General features: G+C 47.7%; 2 protein-coding genes and 2 non-coding genes across 7 annotated transcripts; all 4 read right to left on the minus strand.

Annotated features, from left to right (window-relative positions):
- Positions 1–4,984: 4,984 nt before the first annotated feature.
- On the minus strand, positions 4,985–9,385 carry RPSA (ribosomal protein SA). The gene is made up of 7 exons (XM_063407375.1): positions 9,253–9,385; positions 8,826–8,993; positions 7,699–7,817; positions 6,574–6,819; positions 5,619–5,747; positions 5,211–5,379; positions 4,985–5,129 (listed from the first exon to the last, which is right to left on the minus strand). Exons 1-7 carry the CDS (start codon positions 9,320–9,322, stop codon positions 5,035–5,037), a joined length of 996 nt encoding a protein of 331 aa, XP_063263445.1. The 5' UTR covers positions 9,323–9,385; the 3' UTR covers positions 4,985–5,034.
- LOC134563424 (small nucleolar RNA SNORA62/SNORA6 family) lies at positions 6,254–6,412 on the minus strand. The gene has a single exon (XR_010083371.1). It is a non-coding gene; the product is annotated as a small nucleolar RNA SNORA62/SNORA6 family (small nucleolar RNA).
- LOC134563428 (small nucleolar RNA SNORA62/SNORA6 family) lies at positions 7,300–7,457 on the minus strand. Its single transcript, XR_010083372.1, has one exon. It is a non-coding gene; the product is annotated as a small nucleolar RNA SNORA62/SNORA6 family (small nucleolar RNA).
- A 4,086-nt stretch (positions 9,386–13,471) lies between the features above and the next one.
- On the minus strand, positions 13,472–23,090 carry SLC25A38 (solute carrier family 25 member 38). Of its 4 annotated transcripts, none has more exons than XM_063407389.1 (7): positions 21,974–22,357; positions 20,840–20,961; positions 20,142–20,226; positions 19,459–19,638; positions 18,850–19,018; positions 18,065–18,231; positions 13,472–17,193 (listed from the first exon to the last, which is right to left on the minus strand). In XM_063407389.1, the coding sequence occupies exons 1-7, from the start codon at positions 22,340–22,342 to the stop codon at positions 17,071–17,073; spliced, it is 1,215 nt and encodes a 404-aa protein (XP_063263459.1). In that variant the 5' UTR covers positions 22,343–22,357; the 3' UTR covers positions 13,472–17,070. The 4 variants fall into 4 exon arrangements, with proteins under 4 accessions (XP_063263459.1, XP_063263467.1, XP_063263478.1 ...); XM_063407397.1 differs by lacking the exon at positions 21,974–22,357 and adding an exon at positions 21,310–21,789; XM_063407408.1 differs by lacking the exon at positions 21,974–22,357 and adding an exon at positions 22,948–23,090 and having other exon boundaries at positions 13,473–17,193.
- Positions 23,091–24,100: the final 1,010 nt, after the last annotated feature.

Below are 24,100 nucleotides of genomic sequence, written 5' to 3' on the forward strand. Positions count from 1 at the left end.
AACAAAACTAACAGGTGCAGTGAATTCTATACCTGGGGGCTTTTGGGAGTAGTAGAGAGAAGAGCCATTCTAGAAAATGCTGGAAGCAATAAGCCAAACAGAAAACATGAGTTAGAAAGCTTCCAACATGGAGTTTTTTCAATTAGGAGCACCCACAGCCAGCAGCATCCCACACTAGCTCACTTAATTATTAAAATTAAATTTAATTAAACTCAAGATCAAGGTTTGCAGCTGAGCACGGAGGCAACAAGTTTAACAGACACCAATAGAAAAATAGTAGGGTTTTGGTAGTTGGGGTGTTTTTAGGTATCTAATGGTGCCAGTGAGACTGCACCAGCCCGGTAGAGGGAAGTCAAAGAGGCAGGTGAGGGCAGCTTTGCACCTTCCCTCCCCGGGTGTCCGCTGTGTCCAGCCCCAGAACTAGGAGCCAAGCAGGAACCACAGCCCCACCTACTGGACTCTGGGAAGAGATCGCCACACTCGTGCTTCGCAGTTGTGCAAGGCACCAGCACCACCCTCCTGTCACCTGCCAGGTGGGAGCGACGCTGGGGTGTTAGCCTGCTCCAGGAGAGCCACTTCTGTCACCACGCCGGTGTCTGAGTGGAAAAGGCTGCTAGGGCCGTCCTGACCTAGTTCAGGTCCCAAAGACAAACGTTCAGATCATCTCCTTCACTCTGAGCATCCCCTGGGCTCTCAGGAGGGAGGGTGGCAAACGCTTTGGAACCAGTTCCTTGGGCAATGCTAACAAATTCAGCATTCCAGGTGAGAACCTGAGCTTCACAGCAGCTTTCCAGTCTGTACGACTGCACCCTGGCATTCCCAGGTTTAGCACAGGAAGGAGCAGTGCCAGCTTGCCCTAGTATGGCAAAAGCTTGCCCCAGGCCTTGGTACAGCTGTCCCCCGGGGCAAAGCAGCTCTGAGCTTTGAGCTGTGCCACAGCTGCCATGCAGAGCTCCCTGCTTTGCAAAACCCTGACCCTGACCCACATATGCAGTGAGAGGGAGAATAGTCCCATTGAGCAGCCAAAATGTTGTTTCAGTCCTCAGCATCCAGCTTTGATCCATGCAATAGGCCCTGTTCCCCCCTTCTGAGATGCTAAAACCCAAGCCCCATACTAAGGGCAGTGGGCACAGGTTGTCCCTGTGCACTGTGGTGCCCCTTGTCCTGCCCAAAAGTCACCAGCAAGACTGTACCAAAACAAAGAGTGAGTGTCTCAACCCCAGGAACCCTTCTGCATGTGGTACAATGGCATTTAGCATGAAGAGAAAGATTTTCTACCAAAGCAGGTTTCTCTGGGGTTCAAAGCATGGTTAGGGAGTCATAATTTAGAAGTGTGCATCCTGCATCCCTTTAAAATTTATCTTATTCATGCTGGAAGAGAACTAATAAAAGCAATTTTGTAGCCAGTGAAACAAGCACTGACAAAAATATTTAGGACTTTCATCACATGAGAAAACATACCACCTAAACTCAAGTCTTTATTAACACTTTATGAACTGAGGGTTTAAGCAGCAGTCCAAAAAAGATATGTTCTTTCAGCTGTAGAGATATGAAAAAGCCATCTTCATAATGTAGTTTTGTTCATCAGTGACAGTATACTGAGTTTATAAACAATGTATAAATGAAAATTACATACTTCCAAAGATGGACAGCAGCAGAAAAAATGGCAGTGAGTATTCTTAAAATCACAAGTATTAAAAAATAACAGAAATAACAGGTTCAGAAATCAGTGCCCCATAAAGCAAAAAACTGAGAAAATCGGTGTTGTGACACAGCAAGATTGTACCCATGCCCAAGGTGTTTGTCACAGTCTGCCTCTTTGCAGGGCTGATAATCAATGATGTTTTTTATCCCCCGTGCTACACACAACTGTAACACTGTTCTACCTTTACCTGTCATAGACACTCGATGCAGATCAGGATTTCACCAGCTCTGAGGCTCTGTGGTTTCCACCAGCTTTAGGCTGCAAGGGCTGGGAGCTGGTAGTGCCAAGAACTGGCTAGAGGAAAGAAACTGCCTGAAATGCTGGCTGATGTCTCTTTGGAAGCTGCAGGGCAGTGAGGACAAGCTCCAGCAACACCTTGGTCCCACAGCAATGATGTAAATCTGGAATGTTTTTCCTTTTTCTCCCTCTGCCAGGACATACTCAAGATGCCAGGCTTCATCCGTCCTAAGCTGCAAGATACACAGCTTTGGAGAGTGCTGCATTCATGACAATTGCAGATTTACCCCATGCTTTACTCCATGCAGAGTCTATCTGCATCAAGATGCTAGTAAACTAACAAAAAAAAAAGTTACAAGATCCACTCCAACTGCATGCTCACAATCCTGGGTGGGGAGAAAGCCTTCCAAGAGGAGCAGTGAGGTGAATTCATCACACACCTCAGTTTCTTTTGTATGCTTACTTATATGGTGCACTAATTTTAATAAACAGGATTACAATATGAGTATACCACACTCCTGAAAGTCAGCATCAAACTTCCTATAGCCATTTTCAGAGTTTCACAAAGCAAAACAGACTACAGATGCAAAGAGCAGAACATTTTTGCAGCCTGGATATAAGCAGAGAGATGAATCTCTTCAGCTGTGCACAAAACCCTTTGCTTCTTGCAAAAGAAAACCCTTAGTGTAATCTGACAATACGTGGATACTAAAAATACTGTGATTATTTGGGCAAAGGAGTGACTGGAGAGGAAAAAGAACATCTGTGAACAGTGGCATATAAATTAGGGAGGGAACAGTATGTATGAGACATTCATGGGTCACACAGTACATATTGGCAAGGACTGCAACAGCTCATTTGTCCAGAAGGGTTCTACGATGCTCAGCAAGCCCAGCCAGCTCCTGTGGAGACCAGCTCTGGAAGAAGGCTATCCTAAGAAGCTCACCTAGCCCCACTCAACCCACTTCTATCAACCCAAATCAAATACAGAGAGAAGGTCACAGAGAAAGGAAACACTACCATGACCCTCAATAGAAACTGCCACTAAGCAGAGACCTCCACCTGAGCCATTCTGGGTCAAATCAGATCAATGAAGAACAGTTGTAAGTTCTTTGTTCTTATTCAACATCAACACCACACTTGCCAAAAAAAGAAAAAAATGCAATAACGAACAAGCCAGTGTCTCAAGGATTTGCTTGTACCTCCTCTCCCTATTCCTCTACACTGCCTCAATGGATTACATCTGCCAGGTTATTTACCACAGGCAAAGTTCTGGCAGACATAGATCTTCTGCTACGTCTCTGCTGCTGTCTCCATTCCTGTGCTGAGACTTTTCCTACCCTGTGCCTCTGGCATGCTAAGGATCATAGCCTTCCTGCAATGAGTCCTCTGCTGTCACAGCCAAGCCTGCCTCCTTTTCTAAAAGGCAGCTATTCATCCCCTCTGCAGTGCTGCAGGCAAACGAGCTCTCCCACTCTACCCATTACCCCAGCAAGGTGATCCTGAACCCACAAGCACAGCTGTGTCTCCTGACCGGGCTGTGCAGATCTACCTGTCACTGCCAGTCTTTGGCTCTGGGAATGACACGCATGAGTCAAAGCGATACTTTAGGAAATACTGAAATGAAAGCAACCACATTCCAGTAACACGCCAGGAACATTTCAGCACCAAGTACTCAGAACCAATTGATTTAGAACAGCACCATCACCCACACAGGAGCTGATGACGTCTACACACTCATTAACAGGAACACATGCACATGAAAGAAGTTACACAACGGATAAAGAAACTGCAGAGATTCAATGTTCCAAGGGGTAAGGCTGCTTTGAGTTTGGAAATCTTTAATGTGGCAGAGTGACAACAAAATCAGACCAACAAATCTTCTGGGGCAATCTCAGATCTGGGGAGTCAATCTGTGCTGTACAGGCTGTTCTCAGTCCAGCTGCAATGCCCATACATAGTCCCCAAATGACACACGTGACAGATCTCAGGTGGCAGGAAGGAAGCCTGCCCCTGCTGGGTTTGGGAAGTGAACTACCAGAGGATGTGCCACATGCACACTTCTGAAGAACAAAGTGAACAAACAGGGAGGGCTCTTCCAGGAACAAATGGTGAAGTGCTCACCTATCCCTCTGCTAAATGCTGTTCATTATTAACAAACCCTTTAGCCACCTTGCATGTAATAAGACAAGAGGAAGAAAGATCAGTCTCCTTTAGAGACTTACTGTGCAGTAATATGCATGAGTTGCTTTAAGTTTTTTTACTGCTAATATGCACTATTACAGCAAAATGAAATGAGCATATGTGCCAAGAAAAAATATTATTTACAGGTTGATCGGCAGTGCTGAAGTTACAAAAAGGACTATTTGCGACCACACCAATATGGAAAAAAGGATCCAAACTGAACAATCTTCACCTCCAACAAACCCCTATTTCTCTTGGTGCAGGGTCTACCTCCCATTATTGCTAATAATCACAGCAATATAATCCTCAAGAACTAAAGCAGATGAATTAATATGGTGGCTTTTTCCTGAAGATTTCCACAGTATATTTGAGGAAGGAACTGGCAATACTGATGCTAAAGCTGGGATTTGATCAGAGGAGCAGCTCCCACCCAGGGGTTGTTCATACTGCAGGTCAGGCCACTTCTCACACCTGGTCATCAGAACGTTCCTCACTCTGCAAACCTGTGAAATCCCAGGCAGAACAAAACCAGCCCATTTGGGTGGACCCAGACAGGCTGCTATAAAAAAAGAAAAACCAAAATTCAAACTGCTGTGCCCCAGGTCACCACCTCCTCTCCTGTAGGCGCACACACTGCTGCCTCCTCACCAGGACGGTGCCAGGGAAGGTGGGAATGTGAGACCAGCCCCAGACACTGAGAAAGACAAGATGGGCACCCCAGGGCGCTGCTGCAGGCAGGGACAGAGCCTGCAGCCCCCAGCTCCATTTAACAGTGTAGCAGACAAGCTGCTCTTGCCTGAGGAGCCATGCTACCCACACGTCACCAGCCTACAACTTTACAAACACAGTACCAGCACAGTGTGTACTAAACCAGCCTTTATTTCTCTCACAGTACAGCAGGGCTGAAGTTAAGACCATTCCGTGGCAGTGCCAACCCACTCAGTAGCCTGGGCCGTGGGAGCTGCTGACCAGTCCTCAGTGGCAGGCTGGGCACTCCAGTCCTCTGCAATCACAAACACAGCTCTTAGTGCTCCAGCTCCTTCCACCCAAAACACCCCCCCCACAGACACCTCCCCACACTGACCTGTGGGGAACTGCTGGATGGGCACAGATGGGACCTGCACTCCCTCGGACCAATCTGCAACCTCAGGCTGAGGAGGAGCAGTGAATTCAGGTGCAGGGGCTGTCCATTCAGTCTGGAACTCCTCCTTTGTGACTGCTTTCTCGGCAGCCGCCTGCTCCTCCTTTTCAATCTGCAATGCAAGAGCCCAGCCTGAGTCTCCCAGGAACACATCCCAGAACACAACCCTTACTATCACATATCAGAAAACAGGCACCAACTGGCAGTACTGTTCACCAACCACCAGAGTGGAGTGTGAAGTGCCACTATGATACTGGTGAAACGTGTCCTGGACAGCAGACACACAGGACCACGGGACAGGAGCACAAGCAGAACATCCCAGAGCCACACTCCCTGCCACGAGGCTCCTACCTCCTCAGGATCCCTGTAGAAGTACAAGTCAGGCATGACTTCCCACGGGTGCTCACGGGAGATGGTGCCACGCATGCGCAGGACCTCCCGAGCCAGCATCCACCACATCAGGCCTACTGAGTGGGCTCCCTGGAAGAGAAGAAAGAGCTGCTGTAAATCTAAACCTTTGCAGAAAAAGACATTTGTAACCCATCCAAGGCTCATGCTTGGTGGAAGACATTACTTCCCAATGCCAGACTTAAGTACTTGAACTCGAAAAAAGGGCAACTTTTTAAGTTCCCGGTGACATTTTCAGGTCTCTGCAGAAATCATGATGCCATTACAGCATGGCCTGAAGTAACTCGCCTGTTACAGAGTTTCATGTTGCTCACCACCCTCATGTGAATCTCATCCAGAAGACAGGGATGATGTTCACCACATATTCAAAAATGATCAAATTGAAAACTTGACAAAATAAACAAAGCTTACATGCATCCTCATATGTGGCTTACACTAGTTTTGGTGACTGACATCTAGAGAGAGATCAAAGATGACTTCTAATCTTCCTAGACTTTACCTTTCAGGTGATTTCTGGCAAGGTAATATTTCAGAGCAGTTTCTCCATCAGTTCACTTTATCTTTCATTCATATTCATGATCTGTAGCAAGAATGACTATCAAACTCCACTCATTGGGCCACAAAGACCCTCATGGCGTCAGCGAAAAATCCTGCCAGGTTACTATAGCACACGTCCTACACTTGAGAGTTCCTTGGCCAGAAACCAGCCTCAGCTCCAAGCTCCAACTGTGTGCAGTTTATTTTCCCCTCCCCGCCCGCCTCCCAGAGACATTAACTAGCTCATCCTCGGAGATACACGTGAGATCCGATCCAACCCTCCCTTGCAGAAAGCACCCATCCTGGAAGCCCACGGCACGCTCAGGAGGAAGCCGCCTGGAGCGCCCCCGGGAAGCGCCACCTTGTTATTGCAGGGAATGGCGATGTCCACGTAGCGCAGCGGGGAGTCGGTGTTGCACAGGGCGATGGTGGGGATGTTGACGTAGGACGCCTCCGTCAGCGGCTGGTGGTCAGCGCGGGGGTCTGTAACCACCAGGAGCCGCGGCTCACGGAAAGCTGCTTGGATCTGGTTGGTGAAGGTGCCAGGGGTGAAGCGCCCGGCAATGGGAGTGGCCCCGGTGGCAGCAGCAAACTTCAGAACCGCCCGCTGCAAAAGGGACACAGGCAAAGGTGAAGCACGAGAAGTGCTTTTCAGCCAGGTCACCCAGGCACTGTCAGTGAACGAGCATGAAATTTAACTGAACAATTAGTTTCCATTCCTGTGAAATCAGGGCTCACCATCTCAGGAGACAAAACAGAAGTGTGACTGAAAAGAGCCACACCGTGAGTTTAGAAGACCATACCCACCAGCAAAGCGGTAAGCCAGGATATGGAAAAAAGCCTTCTCTTCCTCTAAAGTTATTAGCAAGCTTCATTCCAAACTCTCACAATCAAATCATAGAAGGAGGAATTAAACCAAAAGCTTACAAGAAAAGCAAAGCACGTTTTCTTCCATTATTTTTACATCCTTTCATTAACCAAGAACTACACAAAAAGAAGAGTAATAAATACACACAAATAGTAGCTGTGTCCACTGAAAGTGCAGTTGACAGTTCTTATTCAACTGCAACAGCTTCCAACTTGTCAGGCATGTGGCAGGGCCTACTATCAAACTCCAATCCTAGAGGGAGCCCCTCTCCTGGCGTTAGCGAAAACCCTGCCATCCTTTGCTGTCGCACACTTCCGACACTTGAGAGCTCACGGGCCAGAAAATGACCTGAGCATCAAGCTTTAATAGTGTGCACATCAAGCCCCCGGAATACCAAGCTTTTCCTTCCACCCCTGAATCTCCAGAAACATTTGTGGTCCACCTGCAGTTACTCAAACAAACTAACCACACAAACTCCTGTGACTAATAGCACTAGGAAAGCATTTCTATAGGTAAAACTGGTGTTATTGCCTTTTATCACCAAGCTGTCACTGGCAGGCAATGATGCATGGCAAGGCAGTCCTGCTCCCAAGACTGCAGGATTCCTGATGTCCATACCTGTCCAGTGTTCCTGGAAGAAATGACGCTCACATCAGCTGGGTTCTCAATGGCAACAATGGCACGAGCTGCCAGGAGCAGCTTTTCCCAGGTCCTCTTCAGATTGATGATGTAAATACCTGTTGGCAACAAAACATTTCAAAGCAACCAGCAAATACAAGATCCCAAAACAGGATAGCACTGCTCTGCCTCTCACTCCAAACTTCTCAAATGGCTGTGGTTACTCAAAAATTCATAGAACATCAAGGTTGGAAGAGACCTTCAAGATCATCCCATCCAACCGTTCAGCCAGCACTGCCACTGTAACCACTAAGCCATAACACCAAGCACCATATCCAGGTCCCTCTTAAAGGCAACTGGGCAATCTATTCCACTGTCTGACCACCCAAGAAATTATTTTTTTTTTTTTTTTATTATCTAATCTGAATCTCCCTTGTCTTATCTGAAGGCCACTTCCTCGGGTTCTCTGACTGCTGACAGGCAGTGGCCCTTCCTTTCAGGTAGTTGTAGAAAGCAGTGAGATCTCCCTGAGCCTGTTTTTCTCAAGACTAAACAAACACAGTTCCTTCAGTTATTCCTCATCACATTTTCCAGACCTTTCAAATGCTTTGCTGCCTTTCTCTATACATGCTCCAGCACCTCAATGTCCTTTATGAAATGATGACATTCTAGTCTCATTCTAGCTAGTGAAAAGCTATTCCAAAGAAAATTCTCTCCTTTATGGTATTAATGTCACACACTTCCAGCATCTACCACCGAAAACTCAGACCTGGTATGAGTTTTAATCTTTTTAACACAGGGCAGCTTAGATTGAAGACCAATACAAACAAGAAGAAATCATTATTGAGATACTAAAACCATTTTGTTAATATAATCAAGAACTAGAAAAATTATGTAAACTAGCTGTGACTAATTTACCAAATTGCAAGATCACGATAGTAAAGAACTAGTAGAATTGTTCTAAAATCAGTATTTTACTCTACTTCTTCGACTTAACACTGCACTGTATGCAAAGGCCATGGAGAAAACATGCTAAAGAAATCAAGCACTAGCACTTTCCTGCTTCTCCCAGTTGTGCTCACAAGATCCCAACTGCTCAAACCGGGCCACCCATCCCGCCTGCTTACCATCGCTCTTCCTTTTGTAGATGTATTGCTCCATCTGGAAGTCGAGGTTGGTACCTCCCAGATGGGTCCCGGCAGCGAGGAATTTGAGGACATCCTCCTCCTTCATCTGCAGGACATCGAGGCCTCCGGACATTGTGGGGTTTCCCTTTGGAAGCAACGACAGGGAACCTGCGGGCACGGGGACCCGGCTCAGCGCGGCGGGGAAGCGCCACGAGGTCCAGCCGCCCCGGCCGCCATCTTGGGCCGCCTCCCGCGCTGCACCCGGCAGGCCTCGGCCTTCCCCGCGGCTCGGCTCGGCCCGGCCCGGCCCGGCCCGGCCCGGCCGCCGGCAGTGCGGCGGGATGCCCAGTGCCCCCCGGTGCTATCGCCGGGCGGGGAACGCGCCCCACACCGCCCCCGCGCCCCCCGCGCGGCGGCCCCGACTCACGCTGACAACGCCGTGTGGAGGCCCGGGCGGCGCGGAGCCGAAAGAGAGCCCGCCCCCGCCGGACGCCCATATATAGCCTCGGCAGCCAATGGGGCGCCTCGGGGGCGGGGCTCCGCGGCGGCGGCACCCCGGGATGCCCAGGGCGCGCGCCACCCCGGCTGCGCGCGCACCTCCGCGCCCTTCGCCACAGTGGGCCCGAACGAAATTTGTGGGATCTGTGGGATCTGTGGGGTTACGAGTCCAGAGAAGCGCAAAACTGCTGGTGAAAGGCCTGCAGTGTGGGTCCTATGAGGAGCTGGGGGTGTTTAGCCCGGAGAAAGGAGGCTCAGGGCGGACCTTATCGCTCTCTGCAGCTCGCTGAAAGGAGGGTGTAGCCAGGCGGGAGTCGGCATCTTGTCCCAGGCTACCAGCGACAGGATGGAGGACATAGCCTCAGGTTTCAGCAGGGGAGGTTTAGGTTGAACATCAGAAGGAATTTCTTCACAGAAGGGGTGATACTGGAATGTGCTGCCCAGGGAGGTGGTGGAGTCACCGTCCCTGGAGGTGTGTAAGGAAAGACTGGATGTGGCACTCAGTGCCACGGTCAGGTTAATAGGGAGGTGTTTGGTCATTGCTCGGACTCCGTGATCTCAGAGGCCTTTTCCAACCGAACTGAATCTGTGGCTCCGTCATTCTGGGGCTGCTTCAGAGCATCCTGTGGCATGTGCTCCAACCAACATCAACTCTGTTTTTGAGGTCCTGAAGTGAAAAGAAAGCAAAGATTTATTTAAAACATTTTACTATTCCATTTTCCCGAGGAAATAGTTATTCTCAGGGGGCTGGTGATTATTCGATGAATTATATGTAGCCTCTAAATCACCTGCTGTCGGGGGAAGCTTCTAAGGAGCTGTAGCATCTTCCCTACATCCACATTCCCCTCTGGCACCACTCAGGAGAGCTTGGGCAGCCAAGGCTGTTGTTGTCCTTTGCAGAAATGACAGTAAAAACAGGTGAAGTGGACACTGAGCTTACACATCCTTGTTCTGCAGTAGACATTCTTGTGGTACTTGCCCTTTTTTTGTGTGTGTGAAATTAATTTCTCAGAAAAAAAGAAAAGTAGTGATACTTTACTATGCTTGCTATCATAAAGATCTGGATACATTTCTGGACAGATTTCTGGACTGTGCAAAGACTATTGCCAGTGCCTTCTACAAGTGATAACTCATCTTCACATCTTCTAACAACAGTGCTCTTTAGTTTGCTCCCTTTTATTTTAACCTCATATAACCACATCAGTGTGTCTGGGCCTGGACTCTCCTGACAGCTCCTTTTCCATGTCTGAGCCCTGAGTTACTCTGTGGGAGAATTCCTTAAGTAGCAGGTTACAACATCATCTCATGTATGGTCTTTGTCTCCTGGAAAATGGCTCTCTGTTCTTCTTTTCTTTGTGCTTGTGTTAATTAGATGATGTTAATTAGCAGGATTACCAAATCAGCTTTAGAGTGTATTCTGTAACAGAGTAATTCAAACGTTCGCCACATGGTGGGGACAAAGTAGGCAAAATGAAACCCAGCAGCAGGTTAGTGAGCTCTCAGCCAGAGCGTGAATTATTACTGCCTGAGAAATTATAGACATCTGTGGCACTTCGGTAAGTGCACTGTGGATGGTGAGAGCTGACCCGATGGGGCTATGTACGAACTGTGTCTCTCCTAAGGAGACAGGAGCAGGGCGAATATTAGCTTGGGAAGGAAGACGAGAGGTGATGGTGATGTCACCATGGTGTGGGTAATGGCTTTCATCTGGAGAGCTCTTCTGCACAGTTGAAACCGCATTAAAAATATATTTGAACATAATGATTGGAAATTAAGTATTGAATATTGCAGTAAATATTATGTTATCAAAAGACTGCCACTGGTTAGCATTATAGACTCTTCTGGCATCACTAATACTTAATTTATTTTTTATTGTTACACTTATGGGTCCTTTCACGAGGCCCACAGCCTAAGAGAGGGCTTGGAAAAGTGATGATGAAGCTTGACAATAAAGTATTTCTAATTATTTCCTTAAATAACCTGAAGGCTCGTCTTTATTTTTGATGTGCGTTGAGACAGTTTAAAACAGACCTGTTACTAATGGACATGCCCCTCAGGTGAAAGTGTATCTATCTTATCGCTGCTTTAGGCAAGGTTTCCTCGGTTTAAAGTTCACATTGAACTCTGTTACACAATTACAGAGCTGCTGGCAGCCCCCGGGAATAGCGTGGCTCTGCAGCAAGCAAAGCCAGGGAAGGCAGCTCTGAGCCACTGGTCCTCCTGCAGAGCCAAGGAGACTCGGGGCCCACAGGTGCAGAGAGAAGCTGCATGGTGCTACCACCAGCCTTTGGGTGCTGCTTTGGGTGCCTGGGCTGGTCACAAAGCCCCAGAAAGGGCATCCCCCAGAGAGCCAGCCCAGTCTGCAGCAGGGAGTAGCAGCCAGAAGCCTCTGGCAAGGGGCTGTACCAGGACTCCCAGTGCTGGGACAGAGGGCTCCTCACAGGGCTGCAGAGGAGGCGTTCTGTGCTGCCACAACAGCTCCTGCCACGAAGGCATTGTGTTGTGTGTCTGGGGAAGAGGCTCAGGCAGAAAGCTGTGCAGGCAGTATCTTCCCCACCCAACATGACAGTGGGTGTCACCCAAGAGATGGCGTGGCACCCCTGGAGAAGGCGAAGAAGAACTACGAAGATTAACCCACTTTCAGTGAAACTGCACTACTGTTACTGTGCTTCCCTGTAAATTCCATTTTGGCTTGTGTTTCAAAGGTTTGTTATTCTTACATGTTTTGGGAAAACATACTTTGGCAAATCTCTTCCCTTCTTATTTCTAGTTCTACAAAGTTAGAATTGCCTGACACCAGTTAGAAAACTTGCAGAGGTCTCATTTTAACCTCTTACTGGGATTTTATCACTTGTACTAAAACTCCTTAATGCATTATAATAAAAACTCCTAGACCATTTAACCGTGACAAAATCACAAATTAAGAAACTGCAATGAAGAAAAACAGCTTGCTATTTTGAAATAAGCACCAAATCCAGAAAGGATAAGCATATTGAAGAGGTCCACATGGAGCACTTTGCAAAAGCATACATATATATGTGTCTGTGTGAGATGAGGAATCTTTTCTGCTCAATTCTGGTGTCAGTGCTTATGTATGGCACACAACTCATTAAAAATCAAAAAAGCAAGCAAAGTGTTTGCCCATTTTTAATGTGAATGGGAAATCTGTAACTCAATGTTTTGTTAACACCACAGTGCCTTTAAACTTGCAATCTTCCCCATGTTCTACTACCCAGAAGGGCTGGGGAGCTTGTCTGCTATCTCTTCTCACAGCTGGGGCAGCTGTCAGCAGCACGGACAGCAACACCCACTACATATGAGGTGGTTCTCCAAGGCAGCAGGAGGGCTCTGGGGAGCCCCGTGTGCAGGAGCAGGCATTATCCCAGGCTTAACTTGCTATCAGGAACCTGCACAAGCCATTCAGGTTCAGCTGGCACAAGGCTGCACCTCAGCACTGTCTGGTAGGGTCTGTTACACACAGATAACCCTCCACGAAAATTTCTCCATGTGAGAATGTATCATCTAAGCAAGACAAAAAAAGAGGCTTGGGATCTTCACATCTGGAAGATGCACACCTCAGGATCAACACTGGTTAGTTTAGCACAACCTGCCTGCTGCTGAATCCCAGGACCATACTGTGAGAGCAAGAGGAGATCCCAGCAACCCAGCATCCCCTTGCATTATGCCTTGCAGGAGACAGTTGTGTCCCAGGCACAATTTCTGACGTCCTGCTGAGATTGGACTGCCTGAGAAGCAAAAACCTGACCAGCAGGAGACTAAAAACAATTTCTCCCCAGAGAGCTTAAAACCCCACTGTCCCGAAGGCAGGTATTTCAGCAGCTAGTACAGGGATTCAATAGCCATCTGTCTTTACACACAGCAGGCAGGCAGAGGAAGCTGTGTAAGACACAACATTCCCCAATAGTGTGTGTTCTTTCCATTTAAGCGAAGCTGATTTAGATTGTACTAGTACAACCTGTGCATACTATACACCACAGAAAAAGAGAATATTCCTTGCCTTTTATGGGCTCTGAACACGTGCAACAGACCTGTCCTCTTGGGAAAGTTCTTTTGCTTTCTTAAGCCTCTCTTCCATCCAATCCCTTGTTGCATTTAATCGGTTTGGTGCTTGTTTGTGTTTTTTTTAAAGAAACACTGATGAGATTACATCCTTCATTTTAGCAACTAGTTTTTAATAGAAACATATAATACACCTTTTCACATAAATATTTTATATAGACACATAAGCACTCACAATACCAAAGCTATCCAATGTTCCAAAGCTCCAGTTCTGTTTAAGACACCAAGAAGAAAAAAAACAAAAAACAAACCAACAAACAAATCATCACACAGGAAGAGTAGAAACATAAAGTTTCTAAAGCATGAATAATCAGACTGTTTCTCTGGTGTCCTTACAACGCACTTAAACACTGCCTGCCTCAACATGCCAGCCAGCTGCGTTCTTAGCCACAGCTGCAGGGGCAAGCAGAGGCAGTGCCCGATCAGTGACACTGCACTGGCAGCAACAGAGGTCAGTCCAAGAGGGATCCAACTGCAATCCTGAAGTGCACAGAGGGAGAATACCACTGTCTCTGGAATCCAAGCTAAGATGGTTTTGGAAATCATCATCTGACAAGATTGTTAGTGTTGAATTGCTGGCATGATGCACGTAGACGATTAAGCACCTCTGTCCAGATCTTTTGATTTACTTTACCTTTAGGCTGTACAGTGACAATACATTGTTAAGTAGAAGCATTAAACCTCAAGGGGAATACATCTAAACTTTAAGTCCATGCATTTGATTGTCTTGACTTGCTATAGCTATCAAGGAGTAACTTCAATAATTCACTTCACAAACAGCATGTTTTTGAAGAGGGGAAAAGGGTGAAGGACAGTAAGGATCAGAGCTGAGAAACAGTCTTATGCCTGACCATGTGCTAAAGCTTTCAGAACAGAGTGAAGCAGAACTTCAGGCTTTCCCTTCCCCCATACATGACACTCGACAAAAGAAATAACAATGAGAAACAAATAAGCTTGCCCCACAGAATTCATTCTCCCCAACTCACAGGTAGATAAGCTTTTGGATTTGCAGCACCAATGGCAGATGAAACACAGTGCAGTTTAGATTCTCTATTTCTTAAACTCAGAAGAGCCCAGGTTAATCCACAAGCCCAAAACCATACAATTTTTCACTCTACTCCAATAACAAAGCACCAAAGCAGAATGGAAAAACTTTCCCAAAGAAAAAGCTAACACTGCTTTAGGTCTGATTCCAGATTTTAAACAAACAAACAATCCCACAGAAGACCTTAAAACATTAGCACATGGGAATAAATTCTCTACTTCTTCCTTTATTACTTGACCACCAGACAGGAGTACAGGGACATAAAAGCCACCAAAGTGTTCCTGAAATTCAGGTTTCTGATGAGGACCTTACTTAATTCCAGATTACCTTGCATTCTTCACTTGCCTGCCTCATTTCTAAGAGCTTAAGTTTCTGCCTGCACAGGTTGCACATTGTTTTGCTGCTGCTAAACCAGGAACAAAATATGTGTGAAGCACCTTTCAGGTGATCCCGCACACTGCCCTTGGCTACCACAGCCCAGAATGATCAACAGATCCAACTCGCACACCGGATTTATAAAGCCCAAAATAAATTCAGGCTCCTGGCACAATGTTGGTTTGATTCCATACAAAGGGGAATAAAGGACAAATGAGGTAGCTCATGTAATTGCCATCTTATTCTGCCAGGTCAGCAATCCTAGACTTGGTTCTCTAGCTCTCTGTGTCAGTAGTGCTCAGGACAGTAAACAAGCAGGATGTGCAGTTACCAAGGTTTCATACACTCTCACACTCAGTGACTCTGGTCACAAAGGGCAGAAGGTGTTCCCGTTTAGGATCTAGAAAATAATGTGCCACATGCCTGATTTGATGCAGTGCTCTATTGCTGACACGTCAACATGTGCATCCAGAACCCTCCACCACCATTCCTGGAGACTCCTGCACTGCAGAGCACCAGCCTCCCCTCAGAGACGGGCTGAGTCTGAAAACAGGCAGCACTTTCCAAGCCTCCAGCCTGTCTTCTTACACTTCACTCAACTTTTACATCAGTCATCAAGCCTTCTCGGAGTTGAAATCTGGTAATGAACACCTTTAACAACCCACATCCCCTCTGCTCTCACACTCGGGATGTTGCCAGGGCAGGCAGTCATTGTCCAAAATACACTCTTAAATTTATGAACAACAGGTAAGCAGCACTGGTGTAGCACAGCTACACTGTCCTATCTTCACAGAGACAGGTGCTCTGGTTCTGAAGTGAATTGCCATATCCCTAGATATTTAAGAAAATAAAAGCCAAAGCTAAGTTTTCTACAAGGCACACTACAGAACAGGATGCACACTTCCACACCAGCTTCATGGCTATGCTAACAAAGCTGCGAGGGACCCAACCCATCACAGAGGCACAAGTGAAGAGGGGAGCAGGCTGCACCTGGCACACACTGTGAGTAACACAGCAGGAAAGAGTAAGAAGGCACAGAGGATGAAAAGTGTATTTAAACTCATGCATACTCGAACATGGACTACCTGATAAGAGAAAAGGATCAGCCAGGAAAATGTGAAGAGTCTGTGTGGAGCCCTAAGGGAATTAAAGGTTGCTACCAAGCACCCACAGGGCTCAAACTTTGGAGAAAGCTTACAGAAAGAGCAACCTTTTCTTTCCAAACCAAAACATACTCCACATGCAATCAGCAATGTTTTTAAGGGAAATCTGAAGTGCCAGTAGCTACACCTGTTTCTATGATACACTTAGGTATTATGAGCCATGGCCCTAAAAGCTACATCTAAGGACCAGTTCACACTGAGGGTGTTGATCAGGGATTAACAAATAAGGAATAGGAAGCAAATAAATCTCTACTATGACAACTACATTAAAAAAACCAACAAAACCCACATTCCTGCTATAGTTAGACCAGCAGCATTTTTTTTTTCAAAGAACAAGAAGAACTTTGGTAGCAATCAATTCTAAAGTGCCTTATGCTTCTTAATTCCTGTGCAAACTCTGCGGTAGAGGCAGAAGAACATTTCAAGACTGTTCAGCTGCTCAATCACATAATAACACATAACACAGCAGGGAGGTCCCAGTTACTCTCTCTGCAATCACCCACAGTACAAAAGTGATGGCAGAGACCATGCTTGTAGCTTTTCCCCTGCACTCCATTTCTCTTCCACCCACTCCTGCAATACAAGCATTACGAGACACACCAAGGCCCAGTGCTCCCCTGTGAGAATAAAGCATATGAGGAAGGAGGATCTATACCAGATGGTGGTCACTGTGGCCTTTCTGGTCACGCCAACAAGGAACAGGCTGGCAGGTTCTGTCACCACTGTTTTCTCCTCAAACACTCTTGCTCTAATACTGTCTCATTGCATAAAGGTGGTGAGCACAGAGTTATTTTTAAAAGGGGCTTCTCAGCATAGTAGCCAGGCCAGTAACCAGGAAAAACCCTGCCATTTCTCGTGGCAGTCTGCAAGTGCAGTCCTTCTGGAATGCATTGATCAAACAACACAAAGATCCAATCCTTCCTTTCCTCTACTTGCCAAAAGGCCTAATCCCCTGTCTCAGAAGGGCTTTCTTCCTCCTGGCTGAGGAAGGCTTATTTCTCTGTGGAACTGGGAACTTCTCAGTGCCAGTTGATCACAGCAAGCGGGAGAAGGAGTGAAGCTGGTCCTTTCTCGTGCAGCTCAGTCAGGACTTCAAGCCCATTTTTTCCATCATCTGTTCATACACCGTCCATGCCATTGCTGCCATCAGAGTGCGCCTGAGGACGCGGGGCACACTGCCTCGGAAAAAGCCAACCAGCCCAAAGTCCTGCAACAGGAGAAACAGCAATTCATCCCACTCTGCCTAGAGGGTTTTAATTTCTCATCATTCATTACATGGAAGAGCACAGGATGCATTTCAGTTCAGACCCAGATCAGTCTCTGAAGGACCCGGGCTTAAATACTGTTTAGTGTTTAGAAAGAACCTGTAGCACAGCACTATTGCAGGGCTACCCAGGAAAGCAGGAGGAGCAGTGACTGGAAAAAGGAAGGCCAGGATGGGGAACCCAAATGAGGAAAGCCACACTCAAGTCCAGCAAAGAGAAGGCAACAGTGTAATCATTTCCAGACACTACAGGAAAATGACTAGTCTTTGTTTTAGAGCTTCATATTTACAAAAGTCTCTTAGCTATTCTGTAAAAACCTGAGATTTCTAAGTACTGAAATAAAAAAATTAAAAAAGAGAAAAAAAGGTACATAAAAATGCATACACAAATAAACAGATTACTGCTTAGGAATAAAGTTCAAAATGGAAACAGAGTGAATCTGCCAAGATCTGCCCTTCTGACAGCAGGAAGGGAAAGGTGGGCTTTGACTACTTCTCAATCCCATTCCTGGGATAAAGACCTGGGCATTTATTTCTCTTCTCATGTCTAAAGAGCAAATTATTATTTTGTAGCTGCTTTGTATCTGAAACCAGCATTTCGCACTGCACACTATAGTCTTGGTCTACCACAGCAGGACCCCCTTCATCACCTTGAAAATGCTGACACTGAGTTGTCCAACTGGAAGAGCAGATGAAGCACTGACACTTGTTCACCTCCTTTAAAGGGCAACAACTTCCTCAGCATGGCTGTCCTTTGAGCAAGGGGATCAGAATTGAGGATGTGATTGTGGATGTCAGAAGGGATTCACCTCACCTTGTAGATAAAGGCAATAGCCTGGCTTGTCCTGTGGTACTTTTGGGGTGACAGCTGCATGTGTGTTTTGATGACATCAGCAGGCTGCGTTACCAGAGAGGCCAAGACTCCCGCAAAGATCCCACAGCCAAAATTCAGCAAGGGCATGAGCACTGGATCCAGCCGGTCTGCAACAGAGCAAAGGGAACGCACTCAGACACCATTCAGGCCAGGAACACTCATGCTGCATGACAAAGTGAAAGCTACTGAATGATTAAATCAGCATCAGAGCCTAAGAGAAGTTATAATCCATGCAGCTAGAGAAACCTCTCAAAAGTGAAAGGGGAAAAGGGGAAAGGGGAAAAGTGGCTACTAGTGAAAAGTTAGCACTGTTGAAAAGCCTCATTTGCTGGGGAACTAAATTTGACAGAGAAACAGAAAAGATTGTACAGACAGTGAGTTCCAATATCAGAGAAGCCCCAGTTAATGGAAACTGAGCAGTATGCAGGACAAGCAGAAGCAGCAAGCAGTGCTTTAGATACCCTGTCTTTCCACTGTTCACTAAGCCACTTATGCCTCAGTCTTCATAAAGACAATCAGTCAATTTAGGGCCAGTCTCCATTTCTGCACTGACCTCAACTACAGGTCTACAGTTCTCCACAGGCAAATGCAAGTGTGTGACCCAACACCCTACAGGAGACTAATTTAACTTCTGAGGTGGGGGGCACAAGCAGAGCATGGAGGCTGAGAACTGCAGGGCAACATCTGAGAAGAGGAACATTTTCCACTCCAACACTCAGCCTCACCCTGAGGTGTGAGGTTTTTGGTCTGTGTGTAGAACATCAGGTAGATGCCAGAGAAGGGCGCATCCCGCAGCAGCGTTGCCGTGAGCCCACTGAACATGCCACGAGCCCCTTCGGTCTGATAGATACTCTTCAGGGCTCCATACACACTCCCATAGCCAAATCTTCCACTCTGCAAGGGCAGACAAGGGTCAGTCATCCACGTGCCAGCACAGGTTGAGGAGCTCTACTCACACCCTTAGGATATAATATCCAAACAAATGGTAGTGTGAACTTAATGTGATATCCAAGATGGCAACACAGAGGACAACCCAAGGCAAAAACTGGGTTTCATCTACCTCAGCCTTTAAAAGAATCCTTCAAGAAGCTAACATACAAAAGATGCTACACAAACATTGTACACAACTGAAACTTATAAATCTTAGGGCGAATTCTATTTCATCTTCTTGCCTAAATATCATTTCCTGCACAATGTGTGAACTGAGATGAAATCAGGACTACATTCCTGGCTGTACCCAAGTAGCAGCAACTTTCTCCAGGCAGAAGGATTTATTTTGCATTGCAAGGGAGGTGTGTGACACCATTAACAGGGGACCAATTGGAAAATCATACCTCATATCGGGTCTTCACTACAGTCACTGGCAACATGCAAATCCCAGAAACTGCACGAGCAGTGGCACCCAGAAAGACATTCTCCAGGGCTGTGGGTGAACGGTCCACAAGAAACTTTTGCTTCATCACGTACAAAGTGCTGAAGTAAATCCCAACCCCAGGAATACATCTTGCAAAGGACTTCAGGAGAAACAGAAGCAGATGAAGAAAGAAGCTTACGTAAGACAAAATATACTACAGAACATTCCTGAGGCTGTTCAGCTTGACAGGAAGCTTTGTAGAAGACAAAAATACCACTAAAGCTAACATGCTGAGGAAAGAAGATAAGGTAGAAATCATTTATGGCACTGACAGACAAATTATTCAAATGATGCCAGGATTTAATGCATTCCTCAATGGCAGTTCTCAAGGAACAAGATATTCCAAACCAAAATGAAGTTCCTGCAGCTGCCACACTACATTTGTAAAAGTATTCAATTGTTCAGCTGCTCAGAATTGCCATAACCAAATCAGTGAAATTCACAACATTAACTCCTTAAAATAGGATGTAATCTAAATCATGTGGTTTCATTCATAATTATACAAGAGCTGGCTATTTAAATTCAAGCAGACATAATTAGCAATAAACAGTAAGTTTACTTATCTACTTATTTTTACAAGTCAGGGTTAAACCAGCCACTTACTGGAGAGACACCTTTCCAGAGCCCCAGAATACTCTCAGTACGAACAACCCTAAAGAGCAGTGTTACCATCCCAGCACGACCAGACCTGAAAGAAAGACAAGACAGGAACTGAAGAAATCACCTGCTTCTGCTCCTTACCAGATGTACTCCACAGCCACCCCTTTCACTCGTATCTCTGTGCATTAACTCAGCACCTCTAAGGTGCTCTTCCTCATCTCAGTCTGCTTTTCTTGGTCTCTCTTTCTAGGGCTTCTCCATCACCTTCTGCATCTCACAACTTGTAAAACCTCTTAGCATTTTTAGTTGCTCATTCCCTTTGTTAGCAGCAGCAGATTGTAGGTTGACTACACCAAGATGCCCATATGAAAAATTATCTGACAACCATACAGGATTTTTTTCAGGCAGAGGATACCCCATGAAACTGCATGGCAGCCACTCCAGCAAACACCAGTCTCTCAGATAAGAACAAATATCGAGGTTACAAGTTATTCCAGTAGCATTAACAACCACAAACCTTTTTGCTCTTCTGGAGCAAAATAACAATCCTTCTCCATAATATAAAAACATAGCTCCTCTTTTAGAAAGACTGATTTCTCAAATTACAACTCTGAACTCCAGGCCCCAGCCAGCAAACAAGGCAGAAGCCCATGGCAGAGCACCTCCAGGGCCCCCAGGCAGACACATCCCCCTCCTCTCACCTATCCACAGCAGGCTGCAGAGTTTGCAGGCGGGTTTTCAGCAGGTCAAGGGGTTGGAAGAGCAGCGTGGAACAAGTGCCACTGATGGAGCCGCACACAAAGGCCTTTAGGACTGGATGCATCTGGAACAGGAAGAACAGAACTCTAAATAGGCATTTAATTAAGAATGGTACAAAAGGAAATACTGCAGCTGATATGTTGCATGTTATAGAATGGAAGGTGAGCTGACCCCAGATGCTAAGGACAGCTGCCTAGGCCACAAGAAGCTTTTCCAGACCTTTTCTGGGCAGATCAAGTTTTATTTGTGTTTTTTGGTCCCTCTGCTTTTTCTGGGACATTGTTCCAGAAAATCCTCGAAATTCTGTGGTTGGAAAGAGTTTTCTGAACATCAAATGTACCAGCAGCCATATAATTACCCTTTGCCACGGCAAAGGAAAGAGGTGTCCCCTTCCCCCCCCACCTGCCCGTACCTTTGCCGCAGTCCCAGCTCCGCCGGCAGCGCCTCCAGCCTTCCCTCCCGCCCTGCACACCACGGTGCCCCACACAGGCGGGGAAGGTGCCCCACACAGGCGGGGAAGGTGCCCCACACAGGTGGGGAAGGTGCCCCACACAGGCGGGGAAGGTGCCCAGACCCAGCCCTGCCCCAAACGCGCCCCGAGCCCCGCACGGCCTGCTCGGCTCAGGCTGCCTTCGCCATGCACAGCGGCTGCCGCTTGCCGGCACTTCTCGGGAAATAATAATAAGGCGGGAGGCACAAAGCCCACGGCAGGCTGAAGATTCCTTAGCGTTTCGGGAGTGTATTTTATCATTATAAACATATAACGGTGTTTGCTAATGGAGAACGAGTTTCTGCGCCCCCCGGCGCGGCAGAATGACGACAGATTAGAAAGCACGGACGGACGAGAAGCAGCGTGAGGCACACTCCAAGCCAGCAGTGGTTCCCCCGAGTCCGCCCGGACGCACCGTCACGGGGCCGGACCCTTCCCCGCGTTCCCCCGCTGTCCCGGAACACGCGGCAGCGTGAGGGTCGCAAGGGGCCCCCCTCAGCTCCCACCGGGGCGCTGCCCCCAGGCTCTCCTCGGCAGAGCCAGCGAGGAGGGCGCGGCGCAGCGGCCCGGCCCGGCGCGGCCGTACCTCCGTCTCCCGGCCCGGCATCCCAGCGCCGCCCGCAGCCCCCGAGCGCGGCGGGCGGCGGCGAGGCCCAGCGCCGAGCCAGCCCCGCTCCGGAGCACCGCCCCGCCGGCGCATGCGGCTCCCGTGGCCCTTCGCCCGCCGCGGCCTGCCTCTGCCCCGGCCGCCGGGCACGGTGCCGGGCCGAGCGGCGGCCAGCAGCCCGCAGCCGGCTCCCCTCCAGCCGCCTCTGCCCCCGGATCGCGTGTTTGTCACGGCTTTTGGACGTTCTGCATAGAATCGTAGAACTTCAAGGTGTTGAAATGGATCTTTGAAGTTCATCTGTGCCCAGCCCCTCTCCCGCGGGGAGGGACAATTCCCGCTAGACCACATTGCTCAAGGCTCCATCCAGTGTGGCTTTGAACATTGCCGGGGTGGGGCACCGACAGCTTCTTTGGATAACATGTTCCGTTGTCTCGCCATCCTCACAGAAAAAAAGTCTTCCTAATGTCTAACCTAAATTTCCTCTCTTTCAATTTATGCCCACTACTCCCAGTCCTGTCACTGCAGTTCCTGATGAAGAGTCCCTCTCTGGCTTCCCCGTAGGGCGCCTCCAGACACTGGAAGGCTGCTGTGGGCTCTCCACACAATATTTTCTTCTCCAGGCTGAGCAGCACCAGTGCTCTCAGCCTGTCTTCACAGAGCAGGTGCTCCAAAGTCCTCTGATCAACTTTGTGGCCTCATCTGGACTTTCTCTAACAGTTTTATGGCCTGAAGTTGTGGACACCAGAACTGTACTCTATATTCCAGCTCTGTGTGCTGTATCCAGCAACTGAGCCCCAGCGTGCCCTGTCAGACCTGGGCAGTGGGAAGAGTCAGTTCATCACTGACGGCTTTTATGTCTTCCCTGAGTTCGCACCTCCCACTTCCCCACAAAACCAGCTTCCTATGGATCCCCTGTAGTTCAGAAACGGAGACACACACTGACACGTTCTTACCTCTATTGCTAGTGTTTCCACTTGCTCATCCGTATCCTGGGCCCAGAGCAGAGGAAGGCTGGCTTTCCAGAGCATTGATGAAGGGAGGCACCAAAATGAAGTGTTTCAATATTAGACCTGTGCCAGCCCACAGACTGTAGCTTTGCTGTGCCTGCAGAGCCAGACACTGCTTATCAACAGCAAAACTGGAGGAACTGGGAGGAGCAAGTTATGACTTTGGCAAACTGCTTTCCTAAGAATTGCCTGCTTGCTGTGCCATGGCCAAGTAAGGAATGACAAATCCAGAACGTCATGCTCCTAGAAGGAAGAACCTGTGTGCAGCAGTAGCCATTATGCACAAACCACTTCCTCTTCTGTGCTTGCTTTGCCTCATGGCAGCCCCTGAAGAAAGGGAGAACATACTTCTCTGAGAAAAAGTAACACACAGGCTAACAAAAGCACTTCATTATGGACTCCCTTTGGCAAGCTCCTCTCTTGTTAGGTGGTTCCCTCCTTGGGTGAGTGGCTGCCTTTTATTTCATTAACTGACTTTGCCTGCTGACTCGTGGAAAAGAAGATCAGCTCGTCCCCTTCCCTCCTGGTGCTTCTTCCCCTACCTCACATCTTGCTCCACTGTGCACCAGCACAGGGACAACATGCATCATCCCAGCCTGCATGGGAATCTCTGGTCCACTGCCTGGAGCTCCTCCTTCCCCTCCATCTTCACTGGCTGTGGACTCTGCAGGGCGTTTCTCTCACATATTCTCACTCTCTCACAGCTGCTGTTGCACAATGTTTCTGAATCACAGAGGCACTACCAATATCACCAGCTGGCTCAGCTTTGGCCGGTGGCAGGGCTGTCTTGGAGTCAGCTGGAACTGGCTGCTACCACCACAGGGACAGATTCTGGCATCTTCTCACAGAAGGCAGCCCTGCAGCCCCCTTGGTACCAAAAACTTCCCATGTAAACCCAATGCATCATGATCTGTTATCCAATTGATTCTACAAGAAAGCTGTCTGGGATATGCGTGCCATTTTGAAAAAGCCCCTTTGGCTATTTCTTTTGGCGTGTTTCTGGCTGTTCTGATGGGACTGGGTAAGTAGATTGTTTAGAGGAGGGAGCATAACTCTAGTAAGGCCGACAAACTCCTGTTATGCATTTGAAATGTTTCCA

The sequence above is a fragment of the Prinia subflava genome, chromosome 1 (genome assembly GCF_021018805.1).
Source record: "Prinia subflava isolate CZ2003 ecotype Zambia chromosome 1, Cam_Psub_1.2, whole genome shotgun sequence".
NCBI lineage: Eukaryota > Metazoa > Chordata > Aves > Passeriformes > Cisticolidae > Prinia > Prinia subflava.

Excerpts from the sequence above, each read along its gene's own strand:
- RPSA (XM_063407375.1), bottom strand. The coding sequence starts at position 9,322 with ATGGGCGTCCGGCGGGGGCGGGCTCTCTTTCGGCTCCGCGCCGCCCGG. Across the intron at positions 7,818-8,825 it reads CTACAAAAGGAAGAGCGATG|GTATTTACATCATCAATCTG; the intron begins GTAAGCAGGCGG and ends TGTTGCCAACAG. Across the intron at positions 5,130-5,210 it reads CATCCAGCAGTTCCCCACAG|AGGACTGGAGTGCCCAGCCT; the intron begins GTCAGTGTGGGG and ends TTGTGATTGCAG.
- SLC25A38 (XM_063407389.1), bottom strand. The coding sequence starts at position 22,342 with ATGTGGTCTAGCGGGAATTGTCCCTCCCCGCGGGAGAGGGGCTGGGCA. Across the intron at positions 19,639-20,141 it reads TCTGGAAAGGTGTCTCTCCA|TCCTTTGCAAGATGTATTCC; the intron begins GTAAGTGGCTGG and ends TTTCTCCTGAAG. Across the intron at positions 19,019-19,458 it reads TAGTGAAGACCCGATATGAG|AGTGGAAGATTTGGCTATGG; the intron begins GTATGATTTTCC and ends CTGCCCTTGCAG.